General features: G+C 40.7%; 1 protein-coding gene across 1 annotated transcript; it reads left to right on the forward strand.

Annotated features, from left to right (window-relative positions):
• Positions 1–696: 696 nt before the first annotated feature.
• LOC134407049 (cytochrome c oxidase assembly factor 7) lies at positions 697–5,574 on the forward strand. Its single transcript, XM_063138797.1, has 3 exons — positions 697–909; positions 1,893–2,033; positions 2,359–5,574. The coding sequence occupies exons 1-3, from the start codon at positions 804–806 to the stop codon at positions 2,808–2,810; spliced, it is 699 nt and encodes a 232-aa protein (XP_062994867.1). The 5' UTR covers positions 697–803; the 3' UTR covers positions 2,811–5,574.
• The last annotated feature ends 13,877 nt before the right edge of the window (positions 5,575–19,451 follow it).

The following is a 19,451-nucleotide window of genomic DNA, read 5'->3' on the forward strand; positions in this document are numbered from 1 at the left end:
CTAGCAGCTGGTACCAAAATTAGCATTCAGCTTAACGGGTTTTTTCTTATCTTTGCAAATTATATATATATATTTGAGCGTTGAACACGGTATATGGAATGAGCCTCAACAGTTGTCCATACTGTTTAAAACCATTTTAAAGCGGTAGAGATCCCGCCATGGAGAGGATTACAAATATGACATGGACACCCGCCCATGGTACAATTCTAAATTCTGTGAAGGAAGCAGGATAATGGCACCATAAAAGCATCATCTGGAAACACCTGGGGATAACACTTTATGTTTCTGAAGTGGACTTTAGCCCACGAAAGCTTCTGCCATAATTTGCTTTTAAGATTCCACATACTTTGTTGTTGTTTTTGCTGTAACAGGTATACAGCGCAATCCTATTTACTCAGAAGTAAACTCCCACTGCGGGCTTACTCTCAGGTCAACATGCATTCATCGCAGTTTGCTGAGAAGCCCCATTGAATACAGAGGGATTTGTTTTGGAGTAAACAGGATTGCGTTGTACTACGGCTACCCCTCTGGGACTTCTTGCCAGGACGAGCATTTTAAGCCATTTACGATCGCAAATGCCTACACAGCCTGTTGCGCTGCAAATCGCCATGCCCCGGCCCATCCTCTTCGCTCCCTCCAGCAGAGCACAGCGGAAATCGCACATCTAGCCGATTGAATGTGTCCGTCGCTGATTCTCTTCCGGCTGCAGCAAGAGGGAAAGGTTTTCTTAGCACGCGTTCACCTTGTAGGGGAAGCCGCAAGGGTGAGATGCGCTGTTCTTTCTTTTTTCTCCTTGAAGCGAAATGGCTGGATTGATCAATTTTGAGAATGAAGAGGAGGTGAAGGAGTATTTGGATAATCTGGGTGTCGAGTACAGCTTCCAGTGCTACAAGGAGAAAGATCCTGACGGTAAAGAGGGAGCCGATGTATGGTTAGCAATGTAGCGTCAGATGGTTTGGACCTCACTTCCCCCCCCCCCATTTTAATTTTTTTTATTATTGCATTTTTATACCGCCCAACACTGGAAGAAACAAGCTGACGCCCCAAACACACTAAATAGTGATAAAGTTCCATTTAATCTACAATCCTATACCCACTTACTTAGGAGTAAACCTCACTAAACTCGGTAGGATTTACTTCTAAGTAAACAAGTATAGAATTGTGCTGTTAATTTAAGAAAATTTACTTATGGGTACATAGATATCTATTCATTACAAATGTTTGTTCCAAAACAGATGACCTCAGTTTCCTAATTCAGATGAACCTGAAAACTATTGTTAATTATAGGTTTCTTGAGGGGCTTCCAAGCGGTACCACTCAGAAGACATTGTGCAGCTACTTTGTCTTTTTCTCTTTAACAGATTTTCTGTGGTGGGTTATGAGAGTGGAAGACAGCAATGTCTGGACCAACAATGTCTCCACTCCCATAATGTTCTATAAATGAGGCAGGGCAATAGCGCAACAACAGCCTCATGTAGAAGCATCCCTGGTTTGATTGCTCCCTTCTCAGCATGAGCAATCAAAGGGCCTTGTGTATGTACAAAATGCTCAAAATACAAAATAGCTTAGGCTATTGGGTGGTATAAAAATGTAATAAATAAATAAATCCTATCTTGGCTTATTAATCAAATATATAATCAAAACAGACAAGTGTGACAGTAGCTTATGGGATTTTAACTATATATGGATTTATAGCTTTAGGATTTATGGTCAATCCCATCTTGAACTCAGAAGTTAGCCCACCTCATGCTTTTTTTTACATTGCCAGGCAGAAGATGTGGGGAACAATCATCACACTATCCTTGATGCGAATCAAATCAAACAAGAAAGCACAAGAATGGAGGAAGTGTAATCATAGATTGTATTAAAATTGCTTCATTGTAAAATCACAGGTTGTCAACGTCTGGCTGAATACCTAGAAGGAATAAAGAAAAACTTTGAAACAGCTGCTAAAGTATTAAAGGAGAATTGTGAAAATAACCTGCACAGTGAGAGCTGCTACAACCTTGGAGTTTACTATGTGTATGGGAAAGGTAAGGAAGAGCTTCCCTCTCTGCTATCCAACTTTTCTCCCCCCACCCCCCAAAAAAGACCAAGTAAGGTTGTTGGAGGAATATGTATGAATGAGTGAAAGATCAGAGCAATGTATTGTAATTATTAAAGAACGATCCATAAACCACAAAATCCCCAATTTAAATTTCACCTGACCCCTGAAGTCACTGGGTGGCTTTTGGTCTCAACCCTCCTTGCAATAATATGGGGATAATCCTGAGTTCACAGGGATGTTGTAAGGGTTACCAAGGTATGTGAAGCTTTTAGAAAAAGCTCTATGTAAATAATGTACTTTCCTCTTTGCAGGTGGGATTCCTTCAGATATGAAAGCTGCCTACAATTGCTTTTCAAAGTCTTGTGAGAAAGGTGGGAAGAAATCCATAAATGCTTGTCACGGTGCTGGACTGCTGGCACATGATGGACGGGGAAATAATGATGAGAAGCCCAATGAACTCCTAGCCAGGGACTATTACAGTAAAGCTTGTGATGGTGATTTTGCCCCCAGCTGTTTCAACCTTAGTACAATGTACCTCCAAGGAGCCCCTGGGATAGCAAAGGATATGAACCAGGCATTGAAGTATTCCCTGAAAGCCTGCGACTTGGGACACATGTGGGCATGTGCCAATGCTAGCCGAATGTACAAATTGGGGGATGGGGTTGAGAAGAATGATGCCAAGGCAGAAAGCCTAAAGAACAGGGCAAAGGACCTACACAAGCAACAATATGCAGCTTCAAGCTCCTTAACTTTTGGAGAGTAAGCCCAGTCAAGTGATCTACAGTTTTCTCAAGAGGAGTATTTTACTTAATGGTGCAGAAATTGTCTGCCAATCCATTATGTTGCATGCTTAAAAGATGCATTTGTGTCCAAAAGAATCTTTTTTTGCAAGTACAAATTGCTATTTTGTAATACAGTAAAAAAAATCTACATTTTTAGGATGTTGCTTCTCCTACGCGCACACCCTGTAACTTTAGCAAGTTTAGAGGACAAAATGTTAGACTGTCATTTTTAAAACTAGAGTGTGATAACTATTCTAACCTAAACTGATTTTTAGTAGAACTTGCTTGTTGAATGCATAGAAATTACACATACAGAATTAACTGTCAAAATCTTGTGTGAGCATTAGAAAAAGAAATCAAGGTTGCAACCCTTTTCACACTTATGGGAAGGAAGTCCCATTGAACACAATGGAACTTACTTCTGAGAACGCATGGATAGGATTTCATTAAAAGAGTCCATTCTGCATCTAGACATTTAAAGAAACTTGCTGAACAAGTCCCTGGAGTCTAAAATGTATCATTTTTATTTCTTTTGTCCAAAGTCTCCCAAATATCAGTTTAAAAATGAAAGAGGGAGAGCCAAGTCCTGTCCTGAGGCTTAGAGACCACACAAAGGGAAGGGGAGTGGTGAGATATAGTAGAGAGCAGGTGCAGAATTTTTTTTTGTCTGGAGGGCTGCATTGGGTAGTGCCAGGGGCCTGCGCATGCACACATATGCTCAGACTCTGGCTTATAAACACACACTTAAACATACATCCCTTCCTTATCTCTGATCTCTAATCAGAGATCAGAGCTAAGGTAGAGGAATCCTAGGCTGTGCCATTGTGGTTTTTTCAGCATTAGATGATACGAGGGTGGGGGTCTGGTACACTGCATGAAGCCCATGAGCTGCACTTTTTGCACCATTGCAGCAGAGGAAGGAGATCAGTTTGGTAAGTTGTAAACATGCACTTATATCTGATGGGGACTAGGTTGATCTTTCATTGCTGGTGGTCTTGCTTGGAGAGAGGTGCTACAACTGGCGCAGCAGCCCTTGATCCCCTGGTTGGTGTTAGAGTCCAGAGTGTGCTTCCCTTCAGCTCTGCAGTCTTTGAGGACAGCAAAAACATTTTAGTTCTAAATAGATTAACTAATAAGCAAGTTAGATTAATTCCAGTGGCCCCAACATTGATGGAAATATGCCTTGGATGACATTATGAGTAATATGTTAATAGGATAATTTAGATATTCCTGTTTACAAGGCAGAATGTATGCGAAACATTGCTTATTTTAGCAAGCTAGGAATAGGCAGCTCTTTATAATATTATTCTCTCTTAGGTACAAGTAAAGAAATTAAACCCAGTCATGTTGTTTGCAACTAGTACGTGGATGATTGATATAAATGATCTTAGCAAGAGAAAATACTACTGCTTATATAAGTTCTCAAAAAATGGTTACTGATGATCAGAATTCTTTTTAAATTCAGGGCCAGTTCACTTCATAGTGAACATGCAATTCCTGTAATCTGGATGATCACAAATACAGCAGGCACCTTAACCATTTGTGCATTGCCGAAACAAAGGACATCTGAGACTATATATTTGCATAAAATATGCATATGCCAATTTATTTGTATATATGCAAATTTTGAAATTGCTATAATTTAAATAGAAACACAATACTTCTCACAATAGTGAGGAAAAGTGCCTGGATGACCTGTCTACCTGTTCAATCTACTGTCCAGATTCTTCCTGTTGATGGACAGCTTCAAGGCCCCTGCTCTCCCTTATGGTTATTTTTAAATTAGATTGAACAGGACTTCAAATAGATATTGTCTTTCACTAGAGGATTGTCCTCTAAAGAAGACACATGTCCACCATACTTTGGATCATGAGAACTACTGTAGCCCTAGCAGTGACTGCATGAAGTAGGCAATACGTTTCTCTTACAAGGAAATTGGGAAAATAAAATGTAGAAAATAAAATTGTGCTCACCTGTTCTGAGACTTGTAACAAATCACTTTGGAAACAATTTTGTTGGTTATACATTTTCTCAATAGATTGTTCTAGATGACATTCAGCTTTGTTAGCTATTTTCCATTCAATAGTTAGTTTGGATCATGTATTTTTAAAGGGCAGCTTTACTAACCAAATCAATGACCTCTTGGGTAGGAAAACACTAATAGTGCAATCCTACGTATGTCTATTCACAAATAATCCCCGTTGAGTTCAATGGAACACCCAGTTAAGAGAGTAAAGGCCACAATCAGTTCAAACTTTCAGATATAATATCAAGATGTGTAACTGTTCATTCTGAAGGAGCTCATAAAATTAATAGACTGCTTCTACATTTTTTTCTGACACTAGGAAACACTCAGGTTTTAAAATCCACGTTTCAATGAGCATATTATTCTCGTGTTTGTATATAGCAGGCCCTAGAAAATATTTTATTTCCTGTCAGGGTGCTGATTTAAATCTGAACAAGAGTGGGCCATTTTAAGACATAATATGTTGTGCCATTTATAATTATAATAATTAAACTTCAGACCAAAGAACTTACATTTTCTTCCTTTAGCAGTTCATATCCCAAGGTCACCATCATACATACTGGTTTATTACATGTGTTCTCAATTCTATCATGGATGTGGAAGAGTGCAATTGCCTGATCATTCCTTAAATCTGTTCTTTTCATTACTGCCCTCTGATTTTTAAATTACCACTTCCTTTTATAAGTATTTGTAATAAAATTTTTATAAATTTATTTTATAATGTCCAGTCTCCTCTAATTTGTCAATATTTTCTGAATATTTTGTCAGCAGCATTAAGAGTTAGATAATTAGGAAATAAGCTTTTGTCTTATGCCCTTTTTTAGAGTGTTCCCCCTAAAAAGAATTATATGGCCCAGAAGAAGATATTTTAGCCATTTTTTTTTAATTTGAACCATCAAAGTTCACAGTTGGATTTCATTGAGTCCACTGCCCTTTTTACAAATGAGTGCAAATCTTATTCGGCTATGAATCAACACTGAGAATTCAGTGTAATGAAATTTTGCATTGAGTATATCTGTTGTAGCTTTGTATAAGGAAAACATGAGCACTGATGTATCACTGAAGGACAAGATAAAAGCTTGTAGTTTGTAGCACCAGGTGGCAGCAGAGATTCCTTAAATGTTAGCTGCTGCTGAGTCTTTATTAAATGGAACAGTACCCAAAGAGAAATTTACTTGGTGTCCTTGTAATTGATAACTAGTGGTAAGGGGGAACCAATGCAATTTACAACGTAACAGGAATGGAGATGTGGGTAGGAAGATTAGGATGTTTGTCTCCATTACATTGGATCTGAAATACTTCTGGAACATTTAGAAGGAAATGCAAACGAGACTAATAATCATATAGACCTGCTGAACATGTAAAGTTAACCCATGGTTTATTTATACCATAGTTTGTTGCCCTACCCCCAAAGTTTATCTGGAAGAAAATTGAACATACCATGGATTGTTTTCTGGGTTGTTTCCCTCCTCCTTCACCCACTCCCTCCCTGTATCACAGCTGCCTTTGTGGCAGAGCAGTACTGGCATGTAAAGAGGCTGGTTTTTTGTTTGTTTTTACCATTCTTGCCCACCATCTCTGTAGCCTGGTGAAACAAACATAACCCTAATCTATCTATCTATCTATCTATCTATCTATCTATCTATCTATCTATCTATCTATCTATCTTTCTTTCTTTCTTTCTTTATTTATTTATTTATTTATTTATTTATTTATTTATTTATTTATTGCATTTCTATACCACCCAAAAGCTGAAGCTCTCTGGGAGGTTTATAAAAAAAATCCTAGTTTGTTGTTATATGCAAACCAGGTCATACACTGAGAAAAACGGAAGAGTTAAAGATAAAAGCTGGATTTGGGGATGATCAAGATAAATTTTACGGTAAAAGCTAAAGGAATGAAAGAGAAAAGCAAGAGGACAAAGGCCCACAGATCCTCTTACTGGGAAATATAAGAAGCAAGAGGTATCGATGTAAGGAAAGCAGCACGACTAACTTCACCTGCTACTTTTCCTGTTTCCATTGTAATAAGGGATTCAATGACTGATTCTCTCTTGAGAAAAATCAGCACAGGACAGTGTTAAAGAATCTCGAGGGAGGGAGGGAGGTGTGTGTGTGTGTGTGAGAGAGAGAGAGAGAGAAAGAGAGAGAGAGAGGTTGAAATCATACTACACTTGTCAAGATGGCTGAGACCTCAGAGAAAGACTCCAGATTTGGCCACGGAAAGATCTTTGAATGCCTTAAGAACAACTGTGGCTGAGCTGAATGTGTTGAAAAAGTGGACTGGAGAGGATAAGAGGAAAAGAAGTTTAACAAGGTATATAACTAATTTGCTCAAGGAACTGGAAATGATGACATGGTAGTAGCTATAAGTGGAACCAGGGTTAGGAAAGAGATTTTAAGGGTAGGAGAGAACTGTTATCTTTCAGGTGCCAGGTCAAGACTTTTCTCCCAGGCATTTAACAGCATTTAACAACGCTAAGTTTGTTTTCTAACAGACCCCAGAACTGCTGTTTTTAAATGGATACTGTTGTTTTTATGTTTCTGATGGTTTTTAAATTTTGTATATTTTTTTAATGTTTACTGCTTTTAACTTTTGTAAACTGCCCAGAGATAAATAAATAAATAAATAAATAAATAAATAGAACAGAAAGAGCAAGGACACACTAATATAGAGACTGAAGATGAGGGGTGTGTGAAGGAAGCTAATGAGATGGAACCAAGGGTGGCATCAAGGGTAAGCATAGCCCATACCTGATCAGGGACTCACTGACAAAAGCCCCCTGGAGTTGTTCCTCCTCTTCACCATTCCAACAAGATTTTTCTCATACCTCTTGCTCTGGCCCAGACAATGGTGGTGGTGAGAAGGAAGAACAGTAGATGCCAGGACTACTTGCTTACTGGCTCTCTGCCTGTTGAGCATGCAAGTGGTAGCAAGGATGAGAAAGGATTAAGAACAATAGTAGCTGGTGACAATGGTGGTGGGAAGGTAGACTCACAGGGGGAAGGGGCCCATTGAGAGTGTCTTACCCAATGGCCCTCAAAAAACTAGAGCCTCCTCTTGATAGAACAATATATCAATAATTTGAGACTCAATCCAGACAAGATGGAGGTATTGTTCATGGTTGGTACATCTTCCCATGTAAATTATGTTCAGCCTGTCCTGGAGGAGGTTGCTTTCCCCAAAAGAATCAGGTTTGTAGTTTGGGGGGGTGCTCTTGGATCCAGAACTGGCATTCGAGGCACAGGTAGACTCAGTAGCATGGAGCGCCTTTTATCAGCTTAAGCTGATGTACATGCAACGTCTCTAGACAGATATATCCTAAAATTATCTATGCTCAGATAACCTCTTGTCTGCATTGTACATAGGGCTACCTTCGAAAACATTCTGGAAACTTCAGGTGGTCCAAAATAGGGCAACGAGACTGTTAACAACAAGTGGCCAATGTGATCATATTGCGCCAGTACTTTTCAATCTGTACTGGCTGCCAGTTGATTTCCGTGCCCAATCCAAAATGCTGCTATTAACATTCAAAGCCCTAAATGACTTGAGGCCAGGTTACCTGAAGGCTTGTTTTCTCCCATATACCCCTGAAAGGACCCTAAGATTGTCTTCAGTGGTCCTTCTCCAGGTGACACTGCCAAAGGAAGAGAGGTGGGTGGCTACTAAAAAGAGGGCTTTTTCTGTTTTAGTACTCTGATTGTACAGTGAGCTTCCCAGAAAGGTTTGTCTGTTGCCTGTGTCAAAGATAGGGTGACCAACTGTCAGGATTTCCCCGGATGTGTCCTGGTTTTTGTTCTTTCCATGGTGTCAGGGGGGATTTTCTATAATTTTCAATAATGTCCTGGAATGACACACCTTCCCCTTTAAGGCTGCCATTAGCATGGCAGGAGGGAATGACATGCTTTCTTGAAGCACATCATTCCCCCAACCTGAGCTCCAATTGAGGTCTTAAAGGGGAAAGTGGGTCATTCGTGGACATTATAGAAAAGGCCCCAATTGGAGTGGTGGTGGTGGTGCAGAATGAAATCCTTTCCCCTCCTCCACTCCAATCGGGTTCTTTAAGGTGGCGGGGGAATAACGTACTTTCTGCAGGACTCAGAAAGCTGCTTCCCCACACACACACACACACACTAGGTGTCCTCTTTTTTGGTTTCCCAAATATGGTCACCCTAGTCAAAGATAAAAATCCACATTAGTTGTAAGGCAACTCTGGTTCATTGAGCTTAATACAGCTGTATGGAGAAAGTCCTACAGACAAAGATCTTCTCAACTGGCAGTGTGAAAAGCATGTAGATTTATACATAGTAGCATCTTAAGCAATTATCAGTTAGCAAAGTTCTAAAGCAAAAAAAGACAAGATTTAAAAAAAACTTCATTATACCTTATCAACAGACAGCAATGTCAGAGTGACCTGTACGGTCAGTCCTCATTATCAAGCTAGCTTATTTGTCTTCTACCATATCAAAAGGTCTTGACAGTTAGAAATTCCAATTAAGCATTCCTTCACTGATATAACAGTTTTAGCATTACAGCACATTCAGGCACATGCATTATTCCAATTTCATCATGCAGTTCACTTGCAAGAACCAATCTACATACAGAGCAGGTGTAGCAAGGCTTCTGGCCTTGTTTTCTTACCTACATAATGCTCTTTTTAGCTCCAGGTGCTCTTTCCCCAGGCATTTTAGTTTTTCAGTTTCTGTTTTAAATTTGGTACTGTATTTTAGATCTTTGCACTGGTGTTATGTTCACTTTGGTTATTACTTTTATTTTATATCGTAGTTGTAAACTTTAACCTTTTACATTATATTTTATTGTGTTGTATTTCATGGTTTTAATTATTGCAAACCATTGGGCAGTATTGAAATGTAATAAATAAATGAGGAGATGAAGGCCATAGCTACTAGACTGGGCGAAATCCCGGGGTGATCCCCGGGATCGTCCCTGTGCGTCCACATGCTGCACAGGGGATTCCGGGATCAGGGAGGGATGATCCCTCCCTTGCTCCGGAATCATGCCCTACCCTTTAGGCCCGTTTTTTCCACGGTCTCAGGCTGAGCCCAAGACCGTGAAACGTGTGGCCAGGTGCTGCAGTTTGTCCTGGCTCCTTGCGGTTCCTCACGAGGAGCCAGGGCCCATGAACGGGGGTAGGGTGGGATGAGCAGGGATTTTTTATTTTTTAAAAAAAACTTCTGCGCACGAGCACTCCAGTATCTTTAAAAACAAAAAATGGCAAGCCGATACCTCTCCCTCTGAGGTTGTCGCGCACCACATGTAAACAGAGGGGGTATCTCGCGATAAAAACATCATGACATCTTCACTCCTCCGTCACACAATAACAGGTAGGTCTAGCTAAGGCTGAAGAGGAGGAGAGATGGGAGAAATAGTGGTAAGGAGAAAGGTAAGGTAAATCAGTTTGGCATTAGGGGAGCGTATACAAACTGGATTGATAAAGGAGAAAAGCTAGGGATGATATTCATGAAAATTGACACCCTGTCTTGGTAATATTCCCCTTGTAAGATCTTAGTGGTAAGAGAGAAGGGAAATACTTTTTCAGATCCAAATCTGAAAAAAAGCCATACCTTCCCAAGAAACCGCGCGTATATCAAGCTTTCGTATCCTATGAAAGTATTTCATATTCTGAGAGAAGCAAGGAGAATTAGATAATTCTATGGACATCATCTGAAGGTATGTCATTTTATATTCATTTAAAGGCAATGAAATAATGCATTTTCCATTTCTCTTTTTGACAGCCTTTGAAATGGTTGGATGATTGACATCTTTAACATCTTTTAATGCTTACCATAACATTTCTTTGAGCATTTATAATAATATGCAGCAATACAGTTAGGACTCCTATAAGATTCAAAAGAATATAACATAATACAGCCCACTGTAAAGATTGGAGTATTATCTGAATCAAAGAATGGCATCCTTCATCATATGGAGGAACCTATTCAAAACAATGGGTTGAAAATGACCAAATGACCATGGCAATTCATGAAGGTTCATTAGGTGACACGTGGTCCTCAAGTAGGCACCTGAAAATATGGTTGTGATAGCTTCTTTCTGAAATATGACTGCTGAAACCTTTAGTTTTGCCATGTTCCCTTCAAATATTCTATCTTCCAGTTTTGCTACTTAACTTAATTGTGATGTATGATTTCTGAACCGCAAAAAGCTTAGAGAGATTAAAAAAAAACTTAACTGAGCGAGGTTTGAATATTTCCATCTGTTTAAGGGAGAAATGATAATATTTGGAATTTCTACAGAACAATTTCCTAAGTGCTTGGAGCACTTTACATTCATTATTGTTGTAATCCTTAAAGTATGCCTGTGCAATGCTCCTATCACAGATGCAGGGCTAAAGCTTAGAAAAAATGGCTTGCCTAAGGCTATCTAGTACATTTGTGACTCACGTGGCATCAGTCCCAGCAATGAAGTGGTCATGCACTGCATCAGTTTGCATTGGTTCTGATACTGAGGAATCACTCAACAGGGAGAAACAGAAGGCTCACAGTATATAGTAACTCCTCCCCCAACCTGGTGCTCCCCAGATGTGTTGGACTATACAATTCCTAGCATCCCCTAACCAGGTTGGCAAGGCTGATATAACACATCAATTGATTACAGCATGTATGTTATAAACATATCTTATTAGAAACAGCAAAGTGATATAAGATCTATGATAATACAAGGGCAGCCTTCTACAACTTCTTCAGTATGGAGTGTTCCTGATCAGGGTTCTAGACATTGCATTCCCCCATCACACATATACACACAGCTGCCAAGGAGCTGCCTATATGAGGGGAAAGCCCCATGGTGGCTGTGGTTCTGCACTGTGTTAGTTAGACAATGCAGGTGCAGCTTTGCAGCCACTGCGGGGCTTCCCCACGATGCTGTGTTTTGAAAAAGTCAGGGATTTACCCCAACTTTTTCAAACAGAGTGATGTCAACACAGTGTTTTCATTGTGTAATGTCACTCCAGGGTCAACCGGTGGGGGCGGAGACTGGTGGAAGGCAACCAACGATTCTTTGCCTTCTACCAGGAAGAAGATGGGGGCGGCTCCAGGACCCGGAGAGCCACTCAGAAACCCCACATTCTCTTCTCAGCATCGGGATTACCTGAAACCACCCTGGGAGATAGACAGTGCAGGGTTGAAGAGGGAGGAGGCACCAACCAAGTGCTGTGAAAACAGCCCCTGGTCAGTCAGCAACAGTCAGTCATCATTTTCCCCCAGTCAATCAACAGTATTCTCAGCCGTTTCTCAGGTCTCTCCCCCTCACACTTTATGTTTATTTTCTTCCTTTACAAACCTTGGATTTCCCCCAAGTGTGCTGATACCTCCCTCTTATGCACAGAAGATGCCAATTTGGCTACATGACCAGCTTTCAGAGAACTGATATTGCTATTAGTATATTCAAGTGAGGCCTGCAATAAAATGTTGCAGTGAGGAGTGCTTCTGTTCACTGTTCCAGTCAGTCAACAATACCCTCTTCCATGATACTCCATTCCATTCCCCTTCACCCCTGGTTTCCCCCCACAAGTAGACACAACAGCCTGCATTTCATTACCAATGAGCACCTTCAGTCTTCACTGGGCTGTTTTCTAAAGATTTTTCATACTTCTGCAAAATTCAGAGTTCCCCCAAGTCTGCTAGAACTTCTCTTTTGTGCGTGGATAGTGACATTTTAGCTACATCAGCTGTGAGTACTATTGCTTAACACCAGAAACAGAGGGAGTGCTGATGACGCATGATATAAAGCTGTTGCAGTGTACATATTGACAATATGTCAATATGATTAACACAGAGAAAGAAAAATATATTTCTGATAATGTCCTTTTTTCTGCTTGGTGGATTTCAGTCTCTTTGACAGGTTGTCAGTCTGACAGATCGTTTCAGCATATGCTTTAATCGTAAATGTTTATAACAATCACACAGTCATATCTGGGATGGGGGAGGGGCAGGGCCCAAGCATGATTTGGGGGCAGGGGTTGTACAAAAGGGATGAGTTCCACATGAACCCAAATGGAACCCAGCTGCTAGTGCTTAACATAAAAAAAAAGTAGTGGAGGAGCTTTTAAATCGAAAGCCACTTTCTGGGGTGAAGATGCAGTCTATAAATTCTATAAATAAATTAACTGACCGACCCCTGGGGATGAATCATCCGTGGGGGATGAAGATGAAAATGTTTTTGATTGCCAAGCGTGGATGGGTAGAAAGAGTCCATGAGAATGCAGCAGCATATGATAGCCAGTCAAAGAGGCAAACGTGAAAAATGGCCATGCCGGAGACATCCGGAGAAAGACACCATGTATAGATGTTTCTATGCCAGTGCTAGAAGTCTCTGAACCAAGATGGTGGACTAGGAGTGCCTGGCTTTAAAAAAGAAAATAGTTATAGTGGGCATAACAGAAACTTGATGAAAAGCAGAGATATGGTGATCTCTGGATATGAACTCAACAGCACAGTTGTACAGCCTGTGGCCCCCAAGGCCTGTACTGCAGTCCCCCAAAGTTGCCCTGACTCCCCACTAATGATGAATCACCCTGATTTACCCATTGCATGTACTATCCACTCCAGGGTGACCATATGAAAAGGAAGAAAGGGATCCTGTATCTTTAACAGTTTCATAGAAAAGGGAATTTCAGCAGGTATTTATATGCATGCAACACGTGGTGAAATTCCCTCTTCATCACAACAGTTAAAGCTGCAGGAGCCTTGCCCTCTTTTGTATCTTGCCAAGAGGGCAGGGCTCCTGCAGCTTTAACTGTTGTGATGAAGAGGGAATTTCACCTGGTGCTGCATGCATACAAAAGACACCTGCTGAAATTCCCTTTTCTATGCAACTGTTAAAGATACAAGAGCCCTGTCCTCCTTTTCAAATGGTTACCCTAGTCTAGTCACTCCCCTAGAGATTGTCATACAGAAGGGACTTTTTCCACTGCTGCTAGCAGCACAGAAAGAGCTACAAGAATGTGCAGCTCCTGACACCCAAGCCAGCATCACATGAGACCCTCAGGGCTGAAAAGGTTGTCCACCCCTATTCTATAGGAAGGACAGGACAAGGTGTACTGGAGGTGGTGTCACTCTGTACATCAAAGACAGCAGAGTATCAGACTAGAAGCCTCAAATGGTGCTTTTGAAATCATCTTTTTAAGATCTGTCTCTTTCCGTCTCTTCCACTTCTCACAATCTCTCCTCACAGTCATCTCAGAATACTGCTACAGTGGTTCATCAGGATCAAAAAGGGTTGAGCTGCTCAAAAAGGAGTCCACTGGGAAAAGATATTGGGTTGGGTTCGGAGTTGGTCATACTTAGAGTAGACCAGTGCTGGCTCCCTGTTTTTTGAGGGCCCTTGGGCAGTCATCCTTCAGTGGGTCTACCTTCTCATCACCATTATCACCAGCAGCCATTGTTCCTCATCCTCTTTCTCATCATTGCGACCACTTGCTTGCTTGACAAGCAGAAAGCCAGTGAGGAAGTAGGCAGTGGCCTCAACTGCTCCTCCTTCCTTCTCACCATCACCACCATCGTCTGGGCCCAAGCAAGAGGCAGGTGAACAAGCATGTTGCAATAGTGACAAGGAGGAGCAAGTTTGAGTAATTATGGTTAGTAGGCTGATGTCCGGCTGTGGGCCCTGGGCAGGTGCCCGGCCATGCCTCCCTTTGATGCTTGCCCTGGAACAGACCAACTGAAATCAATAGGGCTTAGTTAGAAATGACTGAAGCTCCATACTTCCACTCTAAGCTTTATCACACCAGCGTTATACTGTGCAATCACTGTGAATTGCATGCAAAGGACTCCAAAGTTTTGCAGTTTATAATCTGCTTTTATTGTGAAGTACTCTGAAGTTTTCCAATTTATAATCTGCTTTGACTGTGAAGTCCTCTTTGCATCCTGCTTTAATTGTGCTATAAAGGGAAAAGAATCAAGGTATTTAACTAGTAGTTTTCGAGCGAATCATTTGTTGTTTTCCGAGCGGCCACTGGAGGCGCAGGATCATGTTTAAAGAAAAATTAAAGAAATGCTTACATCTTCGTAAATTTTAAAGATAAAGACATCAAAATTGGCACAGTAATAGATATTAAGGAGACCTTCAAGCATACCAAATTCAAATCAGATTGGGTCATCCGTTGATTTTTTAATGATTTTTTACATTTCCCTCCTTAAACCCATTTCCTGGTGTGCAAAGGATCTTAGGAGCGCTGCCGCCTGGAGTGTGATTTAGCTAACAACAACGGCGACAGCTTAGCGCTGTAGGGGATAATTCGAGGGAAACAGGTACATGGGATGAGGCTATAAGTATGAACCTACCCACAATGTAGTGATGATAGCATAGTGTTCAATTAATCTTACGTTAAGCAACTGAAAATATGTAAAGAAATTGGAGCTAATCTAATATTGAGCTCTTAAGACCAAACAAATTCGTCTTTGATTATTTTTCTTGGTTGAACCATGCTTGAAAGGATATAACTCAGCATATGTCCATCCTTTTCTCCCCCGTTTCAACCTCTTCTTTTTGGGGAGCACTCTTCCCAGCACCCCACAAATCTTCCCACCCCCATTTCTAGCACCTTCCCATCCCAGTCCTCCCTGCTGAGGACAACATGGTGCTGTTGGGCACGGAGCAAATAAACCACCATTTAACTGTAGAGCAATAAGAAACTGTTATGTGTGGAATCAAGAAACATGCTGTTTTGCTATTAAAGTTCAAGCTTTGAACTTTTTTGAAGTTTTAAAACTTTCTACACATCTACACTGCTCAAGCTTCAGTTTAAAATAAAATGAGCAAAATTGGTCTGGTAGATCTTGAGTAATAAGCCTTACACTACCATGTTCTTATATAAGTTTTTTAGAATGAGACAGGCTCACTACAAGACCATGCAAGACATGAACCTGACTCTTGAGAAATGCCATGCAAGCCAAATGCAGACCATGGATTATAATAGCTTCCCAAATGATTGCCCTCCAAATGTGTTGGCCTATAGCTGTTATTATCGCCAGCCAGTATGGCTATGCTGTTTGGATTATGGGAGTTGTAGTCCAACATATCTGAAAGGTTGGGGAGGGCTGGATTATACTGTATGATGAACTAGTTGACTAGGTTATTAAAATACATGCCTTTTGAGCATGCATCCAGCTTTATTCTAACACACTGATTTCTTAAATAGTTTCTTAAGCAGGAGCCTTCCTTCATACATCCAAAAATACAGCTGTTCTTACAGCTTCACCCATTCAGCTCTGCTTTCAGAATCAAGGTTGCCTTTCTTTCATTTCATATCCTTGGGAGAACATTAGTTTGCTATGGGCACAGGGGCGGGGAGCGGGGGAAGACAGACAAACCTACTTGATCCCTTCAAGGCAATACTAAATTGAACTGTAGTCCTGTCTGGCATAAGGCAGAATCAGGGCATGCAGGAACAGAATATGATACTGGTAAAATGGAAATGGAATGGAATTTCATGGAATTCTCAGTGACATATTAGTAAGCAACCTTGAGACTTCAAAAAGAAGCAGTGCCTTTCATTCCTTTAATGAAAAGATGGAGGGAGGGAGTGCTTGACACAAAAGTAAGTAGATTGCTTTAGTCTTACACCCAAAAGAGATAATTAAAAGATATTCACTGCAGGAATCAAGGGTCTGTCAAATATTCTTTGAAGTGCCCTTCTAGGTTTTCCACAGCAATATGGCTAAAAGGAATCTTATTTAACCTGATCCCCATATCTAAAGAGAATTACAGGGGCTATGGTCAGCCAAAAGATTTGTGCAACAGAAATTGAAGACTCTGTGAATTGTGGGCAAAGTTATTTATTTTATTATTATTATTATTATTATTATTATTATTATTATTATTTATTAGTTTGATTGATTTTACCCCACCTTTTCACCAAGGAAATGGGGTTCAAGATGGCATGAGCTAAGAAAGCAGAAAACACTGGGCAATAGGAGTAATTGAGACATTGTGGCAAAAGTTCTGTAAAGCAGGCTGCAGGAAGATACAGGTATCTGCTCCTGGACCATGGGCAGGCCTAAGGTGGCAGTGAACATGTTCAAGAGAGCAACAGCACTCAATTGAGCCCTTACATCAGCCTACCCCAACCTAGTACCCCCCAGATGTTTTGAATCACAACTCCCATCACCCTTGGCCATGCTGACTGGGGCTGATGGGAGCTATATTCCAAAACATCTGGAAGATACCAGTTTGGGGATGGCTGCCTTTTATCTTGGTGCTTGCTGATGCTCCAAGCACTTTCATTCAAGTGAGCAGTGGACAGTGCTGAAAGAGCCTGGATTCTTGCATTATGCTGACTTGTCTTTCATAGTGTCCAATTGCTGTCCAGCCAGAAAGAAAGAAGTTTCAGTTTGCACAAATCTTTGTTGCCCATTACCTGGACCTCTAGAGGGCCTGCTTTCCCAAACTGCATGGAACATCAAAGAAGATCAGAGGCAGCATGAAAGAATGTTTGGTGTGTATACCTACCCTTCCTCTTCCAGATTAAGGTAGACCCCCTGATAGTGTCTTACTTAAGGGGCAAGCAAATCCTTTACCCAGCAGTATGGCAACCATCTACTTATTAGGAGAAAGTAAAGAGATGCATTCAAGAATACTAATAAGGTGAATGGGGGATCCCTGCTTCTGATCGTCTTTCTTAGTCCTATTCTGGATTCTATTTCCTCATCATGCGAGCTTCCACATGCAATGAGTTGGTCTGCCTAGCTGTGCCTTGTCCAGTTCCTGATGATGATCACTGCAGAAGCTTGAAGCTCCATCATTAATGGTGTGATGTATCCATGTGTTACCATTTACTCCTGGCTCTTGACCATTAAAGGTTTTAAGACAATTTACAGATGCCTGATTTTTTATACCTCTTGATGAACATACATTATAACTACAAGACCATGTTGTGAAAGGTCACTGCTAATTTAGAACACAAAGCTCCACATATAACTTGGATTGGTCCCATGTATGTTACTACACTTGTCAACAAATGAATTTCATCTGACAGTTTATTGCACTGTAAATCACCTTTGTGAAATTATGCTCTTTTAACTCTTCATAGATATTTTTGTGTTTGCCTAATTTAGCCTCTCGCAACCAACGTGGTGCCCTCTCTATGTGTTGGACTACAGTTCCCAGCATTACTGTCTACTTACTATGTTGACTGGTGCTGATGGGAATTGAAGTCCAAACAATCTGGATGGCATCAGGTGGGGGAAGACTGGCCTGATTCATCATATTGTTGTTGTGGAATAGATTATTGGGGTAAGTTGAAATTGGCTTCTCTATTCTTCTATTTTTCCAGGATGTTCTAAAACATTTGGGACAGATCTACACCAAGCAGGATATGACACTTTTATAAAGGTTTGAAAACTGTATATGGAGTGTGTCCTAGGTCCCAACAGTTGTCACTACTGTTGTAGATCCTCCCCTGGACTTAAGAACTAGGATAAAAGTTTTATTTTTTAAATCATTCATTTGCAAGCAACAAAAACTTACATCTCATTTACTGTATCCCCATTATGATGGCACAGAAAGTTACCAGTGGTATGTGCTGCTTTTATTCATTTTTTCTGATGATGCATAAACATGCATTTTGAACTTCACTTTGCTGGGTCAGAAAAAGTACTAGCATTTCATTCTGAAATTAGATGACCATTACATTAATGACCATAATTTAATATCCAAACTAAATGAAAAACTGCAGACCAGTCCTGAGTCTTCTGCATTAGAAATTGTGGCTATTGAAAAGCATCATTCAATAGACATTCACCATTTTTACATTGGTAAGCTACAGAGTCCTACATTTTTGAACTTACATAAAGACCGAATGTTAGCCTTTTAACCATTTTGAAGAGTGCACTTTAGAAGTTGTCTGCATCAACATGGTGCTGCTGTTAATGGATTCTGGGAACACTTCATACAAATCTATCAACACCATTATAGACTAACAGTACATTTCTGACCTTTCCATTATGAGGAGTAGCTGTGGAATGTGGCTTTTGGTTTGGATTGCAGCACCCATAGATAAAATGGGAGATATTTTGGCTTGGTTTAGGTTAATAATTAAACTAACAAATACAGTGAATTCATTTCTAGGGGTCAGAACCAGGATTTCCCTTCCACAGGGTGACCATATGAAAAGGAGGACAGGGCTCCTGTATCTTGTTGTATTGAAAAGGGAATTTCAGCAGGTGTCATTGGATATATGCGGAACCTGGTGAAATTTCCTCTTCATCACAACAGTTAAAGTGTAGGAGCCCTGCCCTCTTTTAAATCTGGTCACTCTAGTATAGCTCCTGCAGCTTTAACTGTGGTGATGAAGTGGGAATTTCACCAGGTTCTCCATATATACAAATGATACCTGCTGAAATTCCCTTTTCTGTGCAACTGTTAAAGATACAGGAGCCCTGTCCTCCTTTCCATATGGTCACCCTACCTTCCATGAGAGGGACCTCCTACAAGACAAAGGGTTCTACACACATATGTTTCCTCCACCTGGACTTGGAGATCTCCCCTCCTCCCCACGCCACGCCACACCCCATTCAGCAGGGTCTAACTCTCTGTGTAGCATTTAAGAGGGCTGGAG

This window comes from Elgaria multicarinata, chromosome 1, assembly GCF_023053635.1.
Source record: "Elgaria multicarinata webbii isolate HBS135686 ecotype San Diego chromosome 1, rElgMul1.1.pri, whole genome shotgun sequence".
Lineage (NCBI taxonomy): Eukaryota > Metazoa > Chordata > Lepidosauria > Squamata > Anguidae > Elgaria > Elgaria multicarinata.

What these genes read in the sequence shown, in the direction of transcription:
- LOC134407049 (XM_063138797.1), top strand. Translation starts at nt 804, where the DNA reads ATGGCTGGATTGATCAATTTTGAGAATGAAGAGGAGGTGAAGGAGTAT. An exon ending in CAAGGAGAAAGATCCTGACG is followed by an intron (nt 910 to 1,892) that starts GTAAAGAGGGAG and finishes GTAAAATCACAG; the next exon opens with GTTGTCAACGTCTGGCTGAA. An exon ending in TTACTATGTGTATGGGAAAG is followed by an intron (nt 2,034 to 2,358) that starts GTAAGGAAGAGC and finishes TCCTCTTTGCAG; the next exon opens with GTGGGATTCCTTCAGATATG.